Source organism: Malania oleifera, chromosome 1, assembly GCF_029873635.1.
Source record: "Malania oleifera isolate guangnan ecotype guangnan chromosome 1, ASM2987363v1, whole genome shotgun sequence".
Classification (NCBI taxonomy): Eukaryota; Viridiplantae; Streptophyta; class Magnoliopsida; order Santalales; family Ximeniaceae; genus Malania; species Malania oleifera.
In genome coordinates, this window is record NC_080417.1 from 124,408,646 (window position 1) to 124,429,886 (window position 21,241).

A 21,241-nucleotide genomic window follows, 5' to 3' on the forward strand; every position below is an offset into this window, starting at 1 on the left:
TTAGTAATATATTTTTAAGTTACCAATAAATAATAATAATAATAATAATAATAATAATAATAATAATAATAATAATAATTCCAATGAACCTTACAAAAGGAGTTCACTTGTGTCTAACCCAAAGAAGTTTTGGACCTTGTAAAGTCCTATTGACTTAAGTTATACACGTGACTTAAATCTTAACATTGCGTTTGAAAGCAATTTCGAACCTTAAATTTAAATTTAGATAGATTTAAATAAATCGCAATACAATTTTATACTTGTCGCCATTGAATGGTAAAATTTTTCTTTTTAAATATAATTCTCCCAAAGTATAATAAAATTATAATTCACTTTCCACCAAGAAAATTCATCAATATTTTAGAAGGTCAACACTAAATGTTATAAGACCAAAAAAAATAATAATAACCATCTTTTTATAGTCAAATAAAAGATGCTATATAAAAAAAAAAAAAAAATATTTATCACAGAAGCAATGTTCGCATCCGGACATTACCCTGATCAGCGAGACCTAGAGACGGAAAACACTGATTCGTAAGTTTGATGTCACACCAGGGCGTTCGAAGGGCTCATTAGTTGCTGAAATTCCTATGTAATAAAAAAAAAATACAAAAACAAAAATTTTGTTTTCCTAAGCTATTATGTCTTGTGTTTTGTAAGTATAATTTTTTTCAATAAATGCTTGAAAACAATAATTCTGAAGTCGTAATGGTTATGAATTTTCCGAGGGTAGATATAAAAGTTAATAATTAAAAAAAAAACACCCTCTCCTTTGCCACCATATTTGTCGCCAACAAAAATTTATCTTCCATCTCCAAGAGTTCTTGAGAAAATTTTTTTTTTTTTTCACAAGAAACATTGGTCAACATTTTTTTTTTTTTTTTTGGCAATAAAACAAGCTCTATTAAATGTTAAGGGCCTCGAACTCAAAATAACAAAGGTCCGCTCAATGATCAAGGAAGTTGGGTCCCAGACACAGGCTAGGCCATTCTTTGCCAAAATTATGGTCATCTCATAATGAAAAACAAGTTAATATTATTGAGTGTACTAAAATATAACACAGCCTACTAAATACATTTTCCTAATGTTTGGGAGGTTTTGAATTTGAAGTTGTATTAGATTTGAATAAAATGTAATATAAAATTGTATTGAAATTCATCTAAATCCACCCAATCCCGAATCCAAGTCCCAAAATTCATGCTCCCAAACACAGCATTTTAATGTTTCTCTGAACATAAAATGGCACACTGATATAGTTCATATCAAAAATGGTATGGTAGTGCACTATTAAATAAGATTTATTATTACACATAAGTAAATCAAACTGATTCAAATTCTTGTGTTTATATATATACCAAACAAAATCAATATAATTTCAATTTTCTTCCAAGAAAAGAAACAAGATAATTCAAGAGGCGCCATTAGCACTGCAACAGACCTCAGAGTGCCAATAGCCCTTCATAATTTCCATTCTGATTCCTTGTTGAGCAAAATACAAAAGAGGAAAAATCTGCAATTCCATTTCCAAAGTTTCCAATTCAGCGCGGTTCGAACATTCCAGTTCAGATTCCAATCAATAATTAAATGCCACCATAATTTGCACCTCAATGACTACAAATATTAATTTAGTTGGCTACAAAGGAAATGCAAAGCACGCAAGAGAAGGGTTCTCTGGCACATTAATGCTCAAGCTCACATGTTAAGATTGAACTGCAATGCGACAACTGCAGATCTCACTCAAATATTTTATGGAATTCATGCCTGGTATATTATTATCACACACTGAAACATTGGTAAAAAAATTTTAAAGCTTTAAGAAGGCCCATACCTGACTTCTCAGAGCAAATGAATGTATAGAGCTCCTTCAGTTCTCCCCAACTAAAAGAGCTTTTACAATAGCGTCACAAATTCCATCGGCGTGCGGAAACATGTGCCCGGCACCTGGGAGCTCATGATAGTGAATCCACGGAAGCTGTTGAGCAATGTAGCGCTGCAGAGAAACAGGCACAAGTCCATCTTCATCTCCATGCCATAGGTGGACTGAACCTTCATTGTTTGGAAATGGGTTCTCCAGATTCATAGGATCAAATTCCCAAGTATCAAATCCAATTATCAAGTCACGATGGAGCGACTCGAATTCTCCTTGTTGTCTTACCTGTGCCTGAGTGTCCACCAAGATAAATAAATTCAATACCAAGCCTGGGACTTTTATCTATATCAGCAAAATGAAGCCACACAAAAAGATCAACTACAAATTGAGGACACGTGTACATGGAGGACTGTCGTTCAAGCTCAGCTGCAAACATACAGCCAGCTAGAAGAAATACATATGAACAGGATCATCTTCCATAAAACACGAAAGAAAACAAAGTTATTTAATTTTTCAAGTCATCTCATTGAATTCCAATGCAGGTGTTTCCTTGTTTACATGTGAAATCTCAAGTATACGCCCCAACATTTACTTAAATGGCTTTTACATAAAAATAAGCCGGAGTGAATGAGGAACTGATTCTGCAGTACCAATGTACCATATAAGCCTCTTGTCATATACACAAGTCATCTAAATATTAAATTGTAGGTACAGATATAGAGAGCTGCATAAAAGGAAACTATGCAGATGAACATTTTCTGTCCACCTGGCGTCAAGCCCAAAGGCACAACTGATGCAGAATGCATTGTGTAAGGCTACCTTTGGCACAGACCCACATGACAGGGGTGGCTTTCAAGTTGGCCTATGGTCATAAGTCACAACACCTTTACTTAAATCATATCACTTCGCATGAGTGCAAAGTGCAAACATTGGTTCACAATGCACTGACCCACATCACTTTCATAGACTACTCTACTTGGCCTTGGTGCATCCCCTAGCCTTTTAGAAATGCACACACTGTTTGTCTTGCCTCAGTCATCCATCTCAACAATCATGACTGATTAATTTACTTTTCTTTTAATCAGCTTTGTAAGGAACTTCACCAATTATAGAAAAGCTCAAATAGAAGCTCTCCACTTCACCAATCCTGAACTAATTCTACTGACAAAATCCTTTTCAACCTTCCTTAAGTATCCCATAGTTCTAGCGAGCAATTTTCAGTTTCTCATATTTACATTTCTAGTTTCACCAAAATAATATCTCATATATCATCCTAATCCTAAATCTAATCTAAGTTTTAGATTGCAAGTATCTCCTAGTAACTAACTTAAAATTTCTCCTTACAGAAAACAGAACATGAGGCTCCTAAACCGCCAGTTCATCTATAATGATGTATAAAGAAAGGTAAACAAACCAACCTTCCTGTAGGCATATGGTATCTTGGAAAATAGTAATTTGCTTCTCTCAGCTGACACTATCACTGCTCTAGCATATAAGTCCTTAAATCAATTGAAGTTTTAGATGTTTACGTCTTTTCTTATCTTTCAGTTCATGATTAGTATAGCCAATTAAACCACATCATCATCACCCATACACTTCCAAGGCTCAGTTCATGTCATTAGGTCTTCTCACTTGGCTCAACTGTTAACAATGTCTGGATTTAGTAAATCTACTTAAGAAGCTTGGTGGTCAGCACATGTAAAAAGGAATTACAATGTGCCATTTTAGAATTCTACCTCACATTAATTAAATACATCAACAGTTTAGGAAATGTATGCAGTTTTAAGAGTATATATGCATTACCCTAAAAAGTTTCCCATACAATGTGCCTTGGGAGACCCAATGGCACATGCACTTGGGCAAACACCTTGACTAAATTGTTGAACAAAACATAATGGCTAGTCTATTAATATAACTGCAGCTCTCTACATCTCTACTGCCTACTAGCATAAGTTGCACAACAAGGTAAGGAATGCTAGCAGGACAAATGCAACTGTTAAGGCTTGACATACACTGTTGGCCCACAACCTAGCAGCTTAAGCTTTTAGGCCGGGTTACAAAAAGGCAAGAGGTCCTGGACTCTAGCATTGTTGCCCATGTTTATTATGTGGTGTAAAAAATTATTGTATTCCCAGTAATGGGTATTATCTATCGTGTACTCATCTCTCCACATGCTGTCAGCCATGTGCTGTCAGGTGGCACGTGCAGGGGAGTGTTAAGGCTTGATATATATATTATTGGCCCACAACTTAACAACTTAAGGTTTTAGATAAAGTGGTAATCTAACAGCAACATTAAATATGAATCAACTCGAAACTTTTTCCTGTGAAGGTCTCACCCATTTTCAAAAATATACCAATTCCGAATGGCACAGTTTGGATGACTATCACAAAAGCACCAACAAGGTACTCCAATAGTAAATTGCACAACTGGTCATTGAACTTTGAACTTGATTCTATTCTGGTTGCCCAACTTCAACAGTTGCAATCAACACATTTAATTGACATTTGTTGAAATGTCTCATCCCATTCATGGATGTCCAATAAATCAATGGAAAAAGTGATGTGCATTCCCATATAGATTCAATTTGTGTAATAAAAAAATAAAAAAAGCGATCTTGAAGGTGAATGCCCTACAAAGCACCACCATGAAGGAAATGTATGAAAGGGCTCACAAACCTCATCATCAGTGCCATGGGCCATGTCTTGCTTCAACAATGTGCACCTTGTTAAAATCCCAAGTATCTTTGTGAATAATGAGTAAATTAGGAAAGTGAGTAAATGTAGAAGATTATATATTATTCTATAGGGGGATTATTTTCTTGTTTAGAATAGTTGATTGTATTATATAATGTAAGATTGGGATGTACATAATTAATATAAGAATTCAAGAAGTATTGAGTTCCACTCACATGGTATCAGAGCTAGGGTTTCTCAACCTGAGCTAACGATGGCCAGCAGCACCAGCAGAGGATCAACCTCTCTGGAAAACCCGACGGGGATTCATGGGCTACATCTGCTGGGGGTTTGAATGGGCTAGACAACACAGCCTTTCCACTCTCGGTGGAGAAATTGAACGGAAAAAATTTCCGTGAATGGACTCAATCTATAAAATTGGTGACTGAAGGAAAAGAGAAACTAGGTTACCTTACCGGCGAACAGAGGAGACTAGACCCTATTGATACTGTCGCCTTGCAAACTTGGAGGTCCGAAAACTCCATGGTCACGGCTTGGCTCGTCAACTCGATGAAGTCAGTGATTGGAAAAATATACTTGTTCTTGCCTACAGCGAAGGATGTCTAGGACACCATTCGTGAAACCCTACTATGATGTCGAGAGTTATTCGCAAATCTTCGAAATCAAAACCCGGTTATGGCAGATGAGGCAAGGTGATAGAGATGTCAGAGTATTTCATGGAGATGACCCATCTCTGGCAGGAGCTCGATCTGAGCATCAAAGAGGAATGGGCATGCTTCGGCAACAGCACGAGATATAGGAGGAGGCTTGAAAACAAATGGGTCTTTGAGTTCTTGGCCGCCCTCAACCAAGATCTGGACGATGTGCAGGGACGAATCCTCAGTCGGTGACCTCTGCCTTCAACCAGAGAAGTATTCGCAAAGGTAAGGAGGGAGGAGAGTAGGTGACAAGTGATGCTGAGGCCCCAAGGAGATCGTATTAGGCCGGGCCTGTCCGTCCAAAATCTGAGTGCAAATCCTAATAGGCCTGACGTCTCGGCCCTTATATCAAAAGGCCCGACAGGATCCAGACAACGTCACAAAAAGGTAAATTATGGTGCGAGCACTGTCGAAAGCCAGGTCATTCAAAAGATATCTGCTGGGAGATTCATGGAAAACCTGCAGATTGGAAGCTGAAATAATATCAAAAAAATTGTGGATATCAGGCTACCACTGACAGTTCAACTGAAAAATCACAAAGGCAGAAAAACCAATAATACCACTCCAAGTAGTGCATTCAGCCCTAAACCGTTGGATCAGCTATATAAAATGATTTCCCCAATTCAAACATCAGGTCAATCTTCCACTGGTTCTCTGGCTCACTGGGGTAATTATTTGTCAGCCTTAAACACCATATCCTGTTACAAATCACCATGGATAATTGACTCGGGTGCATCTGATCATATGACTAGTTCTTATCAATTGTTTTCATCCTATTCATCATATGCTGGAAATCTAAGAGTCAAAATTGCAGATGGTTCTCTCTCACTAGTTGCCAATAAAGGAAGTATTCGCATATCTGACTCTGTAACTTCAAAATCTGTCCTACATGTTCCCAAGTTATCTTACAACTTGTTATCCATATCATTGTATTTTTCAGGACCTATCATCGGAGAAGACGATTGGCACCACTAAAGCGTATGAGGGACTCTACTACTTTGAGGAGGCAAGCTTGAGTGAACAATGTAATACTGCAATTTGTGATTCTGCATCTATTTCTAGAGATAGTGAACTTTTGTTATGACATTCTAGAATGGGTCATTCAAATTTTCAATATTTAAAATGTTTGTTTCCGTCTATCTGTTCAAATAAAATGTCTTTTGAGTTTCAATGTGAAGTGTGTGAGCTTACAAAACACCATCATGCTTCTTTCCCATCATCCATACAAACCATCTCGCCCATTTACTATGATTCACAGTGATTTGTGGGGACTCTCAAGATCCCTTAATCGTACTCATACGAAATGGTTTGTTACTTTTATTGATGACCATACTTATCTTTGTTGGGTTTACTTGTTGAAAGACAAAACTGAAGTCTGTTCCATTTTTGTTAGTTTTCATTCCATGATTCAAACACAATTCCAAACTCACATTCAAATTTTACATACTGATAATGGTATGGAATATTTTAATGATATTCTAGGAACTTATCTTCAAGAAAATGGGATTGTTCATTAGAGTTCTTGTGTGGATATCCCTCAACAATGGGGTTGCTGAACGAAAAAACAAACATATACTTGGCTCTACCCTTTGGGACCATAGATGGCATCACGCCGGCGATATAATTCAGCCTATTCAAGGCGACAACTCAATACTCTTTGGTAGACCTCAAGCTCTATTGGTCTACTTCCCATAGGGAGGCCTCAATCTCTATTAGCACTACCCCTTCAGGACAATGAATGGCATCACGCCCTCAATATGTTTCAACCTACTCAAGGCTTCCAATAACTCAATTTTCTCTAGCAGATCTCAAGCTCTATTGGTCTGCTTCCCTTAGGGAGGCCTCAAGCTCTATTGGCACTACCTATGTATGTCATCGCACCCTCGCTAGTTTCCAACTGCCCAATCCACCTTCGAATACCGCAAGCTCCGTTTGTCTTTCTCCTTCACGAGATAGGAGATGGCATCATGCCCTCAATGAATTTCAACCTTTTCTCAAGGCCTACAACTACTCCATACCAGGGATTTTCATACCTGGAGTGACTTATTCCAGTTTCACAATTGTATTTTCAAAATCAATTTTCTCTTAAGTCATCCCTTGCTTTACATGCCTCCACATTGTTCTATTTTACAAAATTTTAAATTCTCATTTTCCAACTCACAATGTTCACGCCCACCGGGCTCACACAAACCATGCTCTGATACCAACTGTCATGGACCGCCAATTTCAACCCAATTAACAGGCCGCGCGGCACTCATCGAGGCTCGCCATCGATAGAGTTAGCCAATAACACACATTCAATCCGGCTGTCATGAACACGCCAGAGGTTTCCGAAAGCCATTATAGGCATGAAATATCAGTTCCAACAATAATGAATTCATGAAGACAAACGACCTTCATACTCAATGACATGTGGAACTAGCTGTTATATTCAATCACCAAGACAGCCACACAAGCCATCATGCGGAGTTATTCAACATCTAGTATAAAAATCCCCAGCGAGGGCAAGTGAAGACATTTCTCTTCCTCATTTAATCGAGGTCACACTATCAACCCCTAACACATAGCGCTAGTTTTGACACCAAATGATGAGGAAAGGAAGTGGAAGAGGTAAAGCACAGAAAATCCAAGAACACAATTAAGAAAAAAAAAGGGGGGGGGGGGGAGAGAGAGAGAGAGAGAGAATAGAAGCACAACTCACTAGCTCATTCATAAAAGAGAAGATCACAAGTTTACAACCAAGACCATTCTACTAACATACTCCTTTATACAGCTCCTAATACTCCAACTAATCAAAACTAGAACAAGATATAAAACAGTAAACAATACAACTTAATAAACTTACGAAATAATATCTACACTGCAGTTTGGGCCAACTTTACATAAAAACTGATTTAATATGGGCACTTTTTCTAGGAAAATGAGGTGCAATTGGAAATGTATACAAGTCACATTTCCAACGCGTCATACAGACTACAGTCCATTGTTTGGTCCTTAAAGAAAGTTACAACCACCTTCCCAAAGCTGGTCAGCTGTCTGCAGAAAACAAAAATGTGCAAGCATTTATCCTGGAATTTGTAGTTTGTTGAAAATTTAAGTAATCAGCCACTACATGACAAAATGATGTCAACCTATTGACATATTCTCCAGGCTTTCAGTGGGGGGTGGAGGATAAGAGACCAAACAGCTTACATATGCAATTCATTCAGCCCCAGTGTAATGTGATTAAAGAGACTTATACTCACAAAGTGATTATTTGATTGAAGCAATCATGAACAATCTCCAAAGCTACAAAGCACCATCTTCTTGTCAAACCAAGGCAATTGATTTTTTTTTTTTTTTTGGGTTAAAACCCCCCCCCCCCCCCCCCCCAATTCAAAATGAATTATAAATCAAATATTACAAAAGAGACAAAAATATTGACCAACAAAAATTGCTAGCTTCATAATTATCCTATCAATGCAATCCTTAGTTCAACTATCCTTTACTAGCCATTGGAAACCCATCTGGTGTAGAGCTATCTCTGGTACAATTAAAAATATGCACAGCAATGGAGAATAGCTGAATCAAATTGGTAGCCTTCTTCTAAAGGTGACACCATAGAATTAGGGAAATAGTTTAGAATTCCTTTGAGAGCCAATTTTTCACTGAAATAAAACATTTAAAACTAAAATAAAACAAAACAGAAACAAAAGAACTTCCACCAAGATCAAATACATATTCGTAAACCCCCAAGCATTGGAGTAAGCATAAATTTTTCTAACTGATTTTTCATTATAACAAAAACTTCAAGAGAGAAACGCATGAAAGAAACCACACAAACATGTGCTTACTCTATAAACCGACTAGTGGCAAGAACTCAAGCTTTTAGACATACACAGCCACTTAGACATGCGGCCAATACAGAATTAAGGACTTGGAAGCCATAGAAATTTGGAAATAATTGCTAACAAAATTTGGATACAGTGGCTAGCAAGTTTTCTCACTTATATTCATAAGAAAGAAGTAAAGAACCATTATGTTCATAAACGCTCTCAGACAGAGGTCTTGGATAATCAAGAATATATATTATTATTTAGAAGTTACACCTACCAATTCATCCCCTAATTGCCTCTCACAAATTGTCTGATGTTTGATGTCAGAAGAATAACACAAAAAGTTTCTTGGAAAAAGATAAATACCGTATGCATTCTTTTCTCACTGATCTTTGACATCAGTTTTTCATCATTTTGAGAAAGTAATTTGGGACTATGAGCTATGACACTGGAAGCGGGAAACCATTTTTGAGTGTTCCACCAGTAGGTAAGCCATGGGGCATAGTGTGCAACAGCAAGTGTCAATTGGTCCTGCCGTGATTGTTCATAATAGGCTTCTTTAGACAGGTTTGCAGGAAAACCAGGCCACCAGTAGTTGACAACTGGAGCTATTAGTGTTGCTCCTGCTAGTCTGCGATAATTACAAAAACCCCGCTTAAGATAATAAATGCAAGGAATAGAATAATGCTAAAAGAAAAGGAATAGAAAGAAGCCAATTTTTCTAAGAGCAAAGACAATTTTTCATCTTAACACTACTGTATTCTGGGCACTCTCTCTCTCTCTCTCTCTCTCTTTCTCAGTTTCTCTCTCCCCACGCATAGGTATGCAGATGAACTTATGCATGATATTACTTGGCCAAGCAGCCTCAACCATACCTATGAGGGATGTGTTTGAGACAGCTCCAAAGCACCTGTCCACCCATAGAAAAGCCTACCACGTAAAATTTTGATCCCAGGCCCAACTGATCTGCCAGCTCTTCTATGTCCGTTGCCATGCTCTTCACTGTTCTTTTAGGATTAGGATCACTCTCGCCATAACCAGGTCGATCAAATGAGACAATGTAAACACCTAGGTCTTCAATAATTTCCTGGAAGAAACCTCCATCATCAAATACTAAAGAGAGCAAATATAAATACTGGAGAAAAAGAAACAGTCAAACCCCCAATAAATAACTACCGGAGATAGAGTGGTTGCAACAACAGCATCGTGTCTGCAAGAGTCAAAGCCATGGACATAGACAATTTTATACTTGGCTCTTTCTTTTGGAACACCATGCTCTTTGTAGGCCAAATACCTTCCATCAGTCAGCTTTATTCTAGGTGCTGTAATAGAAGGGCCATCTGGGGAGCCGCATATCTTGGGCGGAGGAGGTTGGATAGCTTGATAAGCCCATGCTAGAAACCCCATCAACAAGATCACTAGTATTTTCTTGTACATCCCTGAATTTTTTTTTTCACTTCAATTATAAACATGGTCCCCAGAAATATGAAGCAAAAAATAAAGTGCTATGCCAAATTCACAAAGAATAAATAAGCAAATATTAGTAAACCTCAATTGGCAATTCCATGCTCAATAATTTATAAATAAATAAATAATAAGATGCATATTACATGAAATTCATTTAGAAAAATTTGTGTATGGCAGTTTCAAAGAAACAAACCTGGTCAATAACCCCTAACCTCTCTTTTGCTACCAACACAGGCAGTTTAAAAGCATAGACTCCAATTGTTATAGCCTAGCAACATCCAGTGCACAAGGGCCATATCAGGGGCATGGGGAGGGCATATATACACAACCTTACGTCCACATTTATAGAGTGACCCCACGACTTGAACCAGAGACCTTTAGGTTTGTGTGCAACATCTCCCCCCCCCAAACAAAAAAAGGAACATCACTCCTATATAGCAATATTGCCGGTGAGGAAAATGTGCTGATCCCATTAGAGATCAAATAGAGGGTCTTCTTTGTAATAAGGGATGAAATTCCCACATCAATCTTATCTGTTGCTCCTCTTTGTAACCTATATGAAGCATGGGCATGTAAATGACAGTCTGATTATCAGAAAGGCTTCGTAACCCAAAACCCACCTCCAATATACGATGCTCCAGTCATACTAACTCGATGACCATAACCCAGTACTCTGCATTAGTAATTGATCACATTACTGTAGTTGGTTTCTTTCCGGAGAAGGAAAAATGTATTAATGAAAGAGCAAGTACGAAAAGAGGAGAACAAGATGTCCTCCAAAGAAACAAAATAAAAGTTATAAACAATTACAAAAGAGCTGCTCTCCAATCACTTTGCAGGTCAAGCAACGATGTCCCCCAAAAAAACTCAAAAGAATGAGCCTAAAAGGTGGCAAGAAACACAACTCTATCTCATAACATCCACAGGGAAGATGTATGGTCCTTGAAAATTCTTGAATTCCTCTTGATCCAAAGGGTCCACGAGAAAAAATTGTCTCCATAAAGCTATTCCCTTCTACTTTTGCCAAAACCTCAATAGATCACTTGCAGGAAATCCCCCACAACCAGTGGAGCCACTTATGGCTCAAGCTTCACCAAAACAAGAGAAAGTACTCTTCAAAGATAGTTTGCCACCCGACAATAAAGGGAATAGTGTGTTTTGTTTCCACGTCTCAAGACACATGTATAAGGGTGGCAAAACAGGTTGAGACCCAATGGGTGACGCGTGACCCGCCCGTTTAAAACGGGTTTGGGTTTATACAAGTCAACCCATTTATAAACGGGTCAACCCGGGTTCGGGCGGGGTCACTTTATTTGGCTCCTCAACCATTTCAGTATTTAACCCACTAACCCTACAGTCCCTACCTAGTAGAGAAAACCTTAAATCTTAATTCTTGCTCCTGCGCCGCAGCTGCCTCCCGCTGCTCCTTGAGTCCTCGTCTCCTCCCCAGCCCCAGCTCCACAATCTCCACTCCACAGCTCCACTGCCGCACCTCCACAGGCCCCAGCCCCACTCAAACGGTGGTCAGCGGTCATTCGCCCAAGCTGATCTTTGCAAGTAGAGTAGTTTGAAGCAAGTTCATCTATGCTAACCTCTTCTCCACCTTGCATTTTTTTTATATATATTCACAAAGAGAGCCCTCACCGAGTGGAAGAGACGCTTGTTGCAAGAAAGAATGAACACGAAAAAAAAAAGCAAAGTAGAATACACAGACCTGAAGGAAACCCTCACACCGCCACACAGAACAACCACACGCACAGAAAGAGATGCAGAAATCAGGTAGCGTGAAATCGTAGGCATATCCATGGTCTTAAATTTCCATGAAATTGTCGAAATTTCCGATTTCTGTCACCCTCGAAATCGAAATGGTAGTCAATTTCTGTCTTGCTTAATTTCCGTCAAAATCTCAATGAATCATTCGAAATTTATCGAAACATCTAAAATTTGTCGAAATTTTAACTATACAATAAAATTTCGTCAAAATTCAAACGAGAGATTCAAGAGTGAAGTGAAATTTCTCTTTTTATTTATTTTATTGAAACAAAAGGTTACCACAAGTGCTTTTGAAATTATATGAAAAATTAAACTTATAGTAATATTTTATTTAACCATTCATGTCTAAATTATCAGTATTTGTCTAATAAATAATATTTAAATAAATTATAAATTTCATTTGCATTAACTAAATCTATTTAATGTACATTATCTTACAAACATGTTTGATACACATACTTTTCCACCCTATACAAAACATAGATGTATTTAATTTGTAATATATTAGTCTTAAAACTTATATTATTATATTTGTTAACCATTTCTAAAGTTTCACAAAGAATTTCATGCTTTACTATTGGTTTCCGTTATTTTTTCAAATTGAAATCGAAATTGACATCGAAATCGAAATTTTTGTTGAAATTTCCGTTCTTTTGGAGCTTCGAAATTTGAGTCGAAATCGAAATTTAAGACCTTGGGCGTATCCACATACGTATAATTAGTGGGAACTCCCTATCCTTAATCCATTTTACAAATCTTCCCCACATATTCCATAATTTCTGAAAGAACCCAAGGACCCAGCACCTTTGCCATTCCCGAATGTGTAGTACCCGTGCAAGAGACATCAATGCAGAATAAATGAAATGGAGTGTTTTTTTTTAAATGTCATTTTATATGAAATTTTAAAAAAATAAATAAATAAATAAATTATATTTTTAAAAAAGGTAACCCATAACCCGCCCGTTTAATAAACGGGGGGGTAGGGTTTGCAGGGTTGTGGCCTGTTCAACATCAACCCGTTTATGGCCTGCCCGGACCCGGCATGCAAACTTGTTTTTCCACCCCTACGCATATAGTACATATCAAGACCAATAGGCCTAATAGGGTCTTCTGTATTGTAATAGGTCTTGTGCATTAAGCCTATCAAGAGAGTCAAATTGAACACCCATATCTTAAACGGAATCTAGCCTTCCAAATGATGTGGGGAAGGAGTTTTAAGGAGGTGAAGGAAAAGGGTTTAGCAGAAAAAAGACCTAAAGGATCCTCCTCCCAAAATCTTTGATCACACCTATTTGAAGGTGCAAAAAACCCTAGCACATTAAGCATCATGGTGAGTTCATCAATCTCTCTTTCATTGTTATTCTAAAAAATCGAAATCTCAAGAAATAGAACCCCTCCAAAGATGAGAAGGAGCAAATGGCTACATTGTGAACAGTGGAAATCTTAAAAAACAAGGCACCATCAACTCCAACAATGTCTCACCAAGCCAAGCATCCTAAGAAAACTAAACCCTATTGCCATTACCCACTACTATAATTTGTTTCTAGCGACAGGTAACAAGATTACTATTAAAGCATGATATACATCATTGCCCCACAACCTAACAACTTAAGCTTTTAGGTAATAGTGGTAATCTAACATGGCATCAAATCTAGGTTCCAATCCTAGGACCTGTGGGAATTCACAAATATAGAATATCCTACAGTAGACATATTTGAACAAAACCAACCCAATCTGCACAAAACCAACCCAATTTGCATCAAAGTATCCAACATCATAGTTTTTATCACAATAATTGTTTCATAGGCAAACTCTTGAGATAATGAATAATCCAACAAAAAGCATCCTAATGCGTCCCAAAGCATCAAAAGGCGCGCAATTTGAAGGTTACTAAAGCAAGTTAAGTCCTGCCATCAAAAGAGAACCTAAATTGGAATTTTTAGTGGGCAAGAATTTAACATATTCTCTTATATTTTTTGAATGAAATTGCAGCCTTTCAGCCTCTCTCTTGTTCTATGCATATTTTTGTGGATTCTATTAAGTATTGAATCACTATCTTTGCTATGAATATCTGAGGTGGTGATTTTGTATCCTAGGATGGTTTGAACACATGCAACATAGGCCAAATAGTACATTAATAAGGAGAAACAAACTAGTTGCTGTTGGTGGCAGTTGAAGGTAAAGAGGTAAACCATCACTCGGAATGAGATTGTTAATAAGGATTTTAACAACGCTCGATTTGTCAAAGGAAATTGCCCATCATGTAAGTTGGCAAAAAGTGATTCAACTAGCCGACTCCACCTATAAGGATTCAAGGTTTGGTTTGTTGTTGTTGTTGTTGTTGTTGTTGTTGTTGTTGTAGAGTTTTGAACTTTTCCTTTTCTTCCTTCACCTATATTTTTTGTACCATTACAAATTGAAGTGATAGGTATCACAGTACTACATATGACACAAGTAAGTGATTTGCTAGGGGGGGAGTAAAGTAAGGCCCAATGACAAGTTAACACGGCATTAAAGGCTTGGTTTGTTGCTATTGTTGTCGTTGTTGAAGAGATTTGACCTTTTCCTTTTCTTCCTTTACCTATGTTTTTCATGCTGTTCCAAGTTGATGTGATAGGTATAAAGGTATCACATTACTACATATGTCACAAGTAGGTGATTTGCTAGGGGGTAGTAAGGCCCAATGACATGCCAACACTAGGCCTCCTATTAAAGGGGGATATACCAACTTAGGGTCTCACACCTCATGTAACCTTCATCTTTTCCTTGAGGAGGTATCCCTCTAAACCCTAAAATTCTCCACCTCCATACACACAACTCTCACTTGAGAGAGGATGCCCCGAGGCCACGGGGTCTCCCAAGCTCTCTTCCTTCTTGGTTGCAACTTGCAAGTAGGGTACTGCCGTGGGGTCTGATTTTCACGCCAACAATGGTGATATTTGACACGTACACGTATGAAACTATAGTAGAAATATAGAAAATTAAGGCAATATCCACTGACATTTGAAATATTAAATAGAAAAAGTAGGGCAATCTCCATTTTGAGGTATCAAAAACTTCCTAAAAAATGCCAACTTTGAGTAGGCAAGGACCTCATATATGAGCTCCTTTCAACTTGGAGCCTAAGACTTTGAATAGGCAATCTCCAATTTTTATTTTTATTTATTTATTTATTTATATATTTTGGTTCTTTCAAAGCCATATACTAATACAAAATCTACATCTATGCAAAAAACTAAACTAACCAATTACAACGCCCACTAATAAATAATAATCAATTTAAGTAACCATGAAAGAACCATAAACTACAAATTTTAAATAGGAATTGAACCTCATAAAATCACTTTTTGTGGTTGTAGCTGCATTTTTTATTTATCCTCTCCAATTTTTGTTTTATGGCTATTTTTGTACAAGAAAGAGTGAGTAGTTGTTTATGAGAAACACTCTTTTACGATTTATGATTATGCTAGAAAGATTGAAAAAGGGAATCAAGACTAAGGTCCATATCACACCCATCAAGGATAGAATAAGAGAAAGAAGAAGAGAAACAGTACAAAGCAAGAGGAGAAGAAGATATGAGGAAGGCAAAGAAAGAATGACAAACAAAGAGGATTAATTGAAGAAGAGGAAGAAGAAGAAGAAGAAGAAGAAGAAGAAGACGGAGAAGAAGAAGAAGAACAACAACAACAACAAATCAACAACAACAATAAAAGAGATGAGGAAGGAGAAAGAAAGAAAAAACCAAGGAAAGCAAGAGAAGTATAAGAACAAACTCTTACAAAATTGTATCACTAGCATCAATGTTGCAACTTCGCAAATGATCTATGTACACAAAACATAACCCATCATCACCCCACTCCGTTAATCTAAATTGGGAATCTATTTCTAACAACATTTGATCTTATCTTACAATGCTGATTCCAAATGATGTTTAAGCTTATCCTAGAACTTTCTCATTTTGGGTAATGAATACAATTAGGATAACCATCATTTGGACGTCACACATTCCTATTCCCTATATTTTGGCTGAGCTAATTGCTATGGCCCGATAATTAATCTGCCAATTTCCTAGCCACTCCTCATCTTATACCTGATCAATGTCATCGGTCCATAAGCCAGTGTTGCGTCACTGATTTCTCGCCCTGCACGATCATCAATACTTCCCTTAGCAAGTGCTTGAATTTAACCTTTCTGAATTCTGCACTTCCAAGGCAATCCACGGGCGTTTCAATCATATTACGAACCACGCGTGTATTTCCCATTATCACATCATTAAAGCAGCGTTGATGCCACAAACATTATTCATTGCTGGAAACAAGTTTTGTGGTGGAGCACTTGACTACAAACAACTGACATTTAGGGCATCTGTGGCAGGGGGGCATAGCCAGTTAGCCACAAAGCCACTTTCCAGATTTTAACTTCAAATTTCACACTTCCCGTGGCATGCTCAAATGACCAAAAATTCCAAAGTTCGGGCATTTCAACACTCATTTCTCTTTTCCTATCCCGTAAATTACCCAAATTAAGATATTTTTTAAAATTTCCCCAGTTGCTTTTTCTTCAGTGAATGCTTCAACTAAGATGCATCAACGATCAACCCAGAACCAAAAGAATGGAATGAAACCCAATACAGAAACAGAAAACACAAACAGTTTGGTCTATGCGACAAGATCATTTCATCATTAGATCATCAGCCACTAGATCAAGTAAAATAGAGAAATGAAGTGAAACCCACCTGAAGGAAGCTGAAAAGAGGAACCTTTCTTCACTTTTCTGGTATGAGCCCTGGCGGATGCCGCAGATATCTTCCTGTTCACTCCTGCCGCCATTTTTGCCCAACCCCCACCTCACCCAGAGCTCACAGATTTAGAATTTGGATGGCGGACGGACGGAAGGGCAGATGGAGAGAGAGAGAGAGAGAGAGAGAGAGAGAGATCAAAGTTTATAGAAGTGATCTGAATTTGCGCGAGGGCTTTGAAGTTGACTGGTAAAACTAGTTTACAACTTCACGACACAAGAACATGAGATATATTTTTGGTTGTATTTCGGAAGTATGGTGTTCCAAAGGAAACGCTGACAGAAAGTAATTAGAATTGAAAGGTATTTAGTATATTTTAAGATGGTTATAATTTGGAGGAATATTTTAGATAAAGATTTAACATTGAATTTACTTTTAAGTAGATGGTTTTATATTTTTAATTATGAAATTTTTTAAAAGAAAATATAAAATATTTATAAAAGTAAACTTGATATTTATTAAAATTGACACTAACTACATGTTTAGTACAAAAGAATGAAATCAAATTGAATTTATAACTTAATTTTGTCATCTCATCTGCTCAAATTTTCATTTCATTCATTTCATATTTTCATTTCATCCATAAATCACATATGATGTAAAGAGAATCCATTCATGGTATTAGAAAAAAGAAATTTTATGATATATGTTATTAGCAAATGATATTGCAAGTAGAGTAGAAATAAAGTTAGAACTATGGAGAGAAATACAGAGGTTTTAATATAAATAGGAATAAAATAAAATATGTAAAATATAACATTGGTAAAATGATGAATATCGGAGAAAATGTTAAATTTGATGGTCGATAAATTAATAAAGCCCCAAGGGTGTTTGGTTTGTGAAATTAAGCCTAAAATGGAATCAATTTTTAAGAATGAAATCGCATTTCTACGTTTGGTCTACAAAATCAAGGACGAAATCAATTCAAATGAGTTATAATCAATTTTCATTCCATAGGATCAAACAAATTTTATAATTAACAACATTCTAAAAACAACAACAAATTCTAATAATACAGATTTTTATTACTAGTATACTAAAAATAATAATTGCAATTACAATAGTATTTATTATTATTAAAAAAAAAAAAAAAGAAGCTTAAAGAAGTCTACAAAGTTATTGTGAAGGTACTTTCGATGAAGCTTAAAGAAGTCTTACCACTGATCATTCTAACCTTCAATTAACATTTGTTTATGTTGGACAAATCTTGAAGCATCCCTTCCAGAAAATGAAAGCATATATTTTTTAAGGAAGAATAAGGTGGAAAGCATCATTTGCAAACTAGATTGGAAAAAGGCATTTGATTAAGTGAATTGGGGTTATCTTATCAACATCTTGAAAATTATAGGGTTTGGAGAGAAATGGAGGAGTTGGGTCAAATGGTGCATCTCTACGGCTTCATTCTCAGTATCGGTCAATGGGGAGGCTACTAGTTTTTTCAAAAGCTCTAGGGGCCTAAGATAGGGTGACCCTCTATCTCCTTTTCTATTTGTCATTGTAATGGAGGCGCTTTTGCAAATGATCGCCAAAGCTATAGCCAAAAACCTTTTGAAGGGAGCAAACATTCACAATTAGTTAGATTCTATCATTTTATCCCATCTTTTATTTGCGAATAACACTTTGATTTTTTGTAGTAACCCTCCATCTGAATTCAAGAATTTATGAGCCATCCTTTTGTGTTTTGAAGTGGCCACAAGCTTAAAAGTTAATCTATCTAAGAGCCTCATTTTCCCGATTAGAGCTTCAAATGGTGCGGATGAGATCGCTGAAATTTTTTATAGTAAATTGGGCTCCTTTGCCACTTTATACTTGTGTCTTCCTTTACGGGTCAAATCAAGCTCTCCTCATATTTGGGATATGTTTGTGGAAAAAAAATGGGGCAAAAGTTGGCAACTTGGAAATCAAAATTTCTCTTAATGGGAGGTAGATTGATCCTTATTAATTTTGTTTTTCCCAATCAACCTATCTATTTCATGTTTATTCTACCCATATTAAAGAAAGTTGTACATGTTTTAGAAAAGTTACAGAGGAATTTTCTATGGAAAAGATCAGCAGGGAAATTCAAATACCTCCTTGCAAAATGGAACATAGTCTCACAGCCTAAAATCCAGGGCGATCTGGGCATGAAAAAGCTAGAGCTTATGAACAAAGCTCTGATGGGGAAATGGTTGGGGAGATTTAGCAGGGAAGACATGGTACTTTGTGTTGACCCTATGGGTCATACCCTGTTTTGATTATGACAAATACTCAAGTATTTAATAACTGCCAAGTTGATGTGTAGGTTTATCTTGGTAGTATCCTATGATGGCATTCGGAGACCCGGAGGAAAACAAAAACTCTGAAGACCCTTGATATAATTTTGTTAGCCTAATAAGGCTTACAATTCTTATTTTGATAATAACAAATCAAATGATATATTTAATATGTTTTAAGTAAAAGTTTTTAGGAAAATAACAGAGTTCAAGTGCATAAGAAAGTTCATGGATTACAAAGAGCATGAAGAACGAAGTCATATTAAGAAAAGATCAAAGGAAAGAATGCAACTACAAAGATGATGGAAGAACAAGTTTGAAGACTAAATTATACTTTTAAGAATATTCTCAAATGTAAGTACTTCAAAGTAAATCTCAAGTATAAAAAAATTTGAAGCTCATAGAAAGTTAAAAATATGTTTTAACATATACTCTAAAGAATAATTTTTCAAATCAATAAAAAGAAAGGGTTTAAGAAAAGAATTTTTTTTTTTAAATACTGAAAGGCCAGGCGACTGCCATGTTGAGGTAGGCGACTGCCAAATTAAAATAGAAGTCTTTTTAAAAGTCAGTAACTAGACAGGCGACTACCTTGGTTCTGGCAGGCGACTACCTGCATTCTGTTTTGAAAATTGCTTTGTGACAGGCAACTGCCAAGTCGTGGCAGGCGACTGCCACTCGAACGATTGCAATAAATTTCTCAATGAAAAGATTTTTTAAACCACGTTTTTGAATACATATATTTCAAAATATTTGGAAATGAATTTTAGAAATCTTTGGAAGTGATGGATGATTTCTAAAGCCTCTATAAATAGTCTTAATCTCAAAGAGAAATCACACAAGAGAAAGAATTTTGATGAAATATTCAAAAGAATTTTGAAATTGAGAAATCCTCTAAAGTTTCCAGATCTAGTGCTTTTCAACAACTTTTCTAATCCAGAGATATTCAAAGGCTTTTAGATCAAAGTAAGTTTTTCAAAGGTTTTAGATCAACTAATCTTCAAGTATTCAAAATTTTGTTTTCAAATGATCTAAAATTCTTTTGAGATAAGATCTCTGATCTGAAATTGATTTACAATCTGAAGCAAAGTTTTCCAACGATCAAAATCTTTTATCTTCTTTGGAAAATTATTTGATAATCCATTCCAAGTAATTGAGCTTGAAGTTTCTTATATTTGAATTACTTTGAGGTATAAAGTAAGCTGATTGGTATATTAATTCACTCTACTGTGAGAGTTCTCTTTTGTTCACATATTCCTTTGTTATCTTTCTTAAATGATTCTGAGTTGTTGAATCGTTGAACCAAATAAGGGGTTTTTATTTGGAGAGGCGGACTCTAGCCTAATTGAAGGAGTGTATTGTAAGTTGGTATTGTTCCAACAGGTAACGGAACTGATATAGTGGAATCCTTTGGTATTTTTGCCAAAGGCGAGGACGTAGGCTGTGTTGAAGCCGAACCTCGTAAAAACTCTTGTCTCTTTCTCTCTGATTTACTTTACTTTTCTTACTTGCTATTGTTATATGATTTATATGTGCAAGTTGCAATTTCTAAATTGAGAAAGAAACAAAAAGTACTCGATATTTAGAAAGTACATTTTGATTAATCGTTTGCGAAAACCTAAGAAGGGAGTACGTTGATTAATCTGCGAAAATCTTGATCAAGTAAAGTGTTTGCTAAGAGTTTATAGGGAAATCAACAAAAGTTTTTACATCTTAATTGAGTGATTGAATTATCATGATTTCATTGATTGATTTGTAAATTTAAATTTCTATATTCTTGAGTGTGGTTATTATTTATATACATATATATATATATATATATATTGTTTTCTAGGTTGTTAAAATTAAAAGTCGATAAATCATTAAAATATT

General features: G+C 36.3%; 1 protein-coding gene across 2 annotated transcripts; it reads right to left on the minus strand.

Annotated features, from left to right (window-relative positions):
* Positions 1-1,253: 1,253 nt before the first annotated feature.
* LOC131152783 (uncharacterized) lies at positions 1,254-17,404 on the minus strand. Of its 2 annotated transcripts, none has more exons than XM_058104653.1 (6): positions 17,055-17,404; positions 10,256-10,518; positions 9,955-10,166; positions 9,446-9,710; positions 1,829-2,161; positions 1,254-1,510 (listed from the first exon to the last, which is right to left on the minus strand). In XM_058104653.1, exons 1-5 carry the CDS (start codon positions 17,146-17,148, stop codon positions 1,865-1,867), a joined length of 1,131 nt encoding a protein of 376 aa, XP_057960636.1. In that variant the 5' UTR covers positions 17,149-17,404; the 3' UTR covers positions 1,254-1,510; positions 1,829-1,864. The 2 variants fall into 2 exon arrangements, with proteins under 2 accessions (XP_057960636.1, XP_057960627.1); XM_058104644.1 differs by having other exon boundaries at positions 1,254-1,710; positions 17,055-17,377.
* Positions 17,405-21,241: the final 3,837 nt, after the last annotated feature.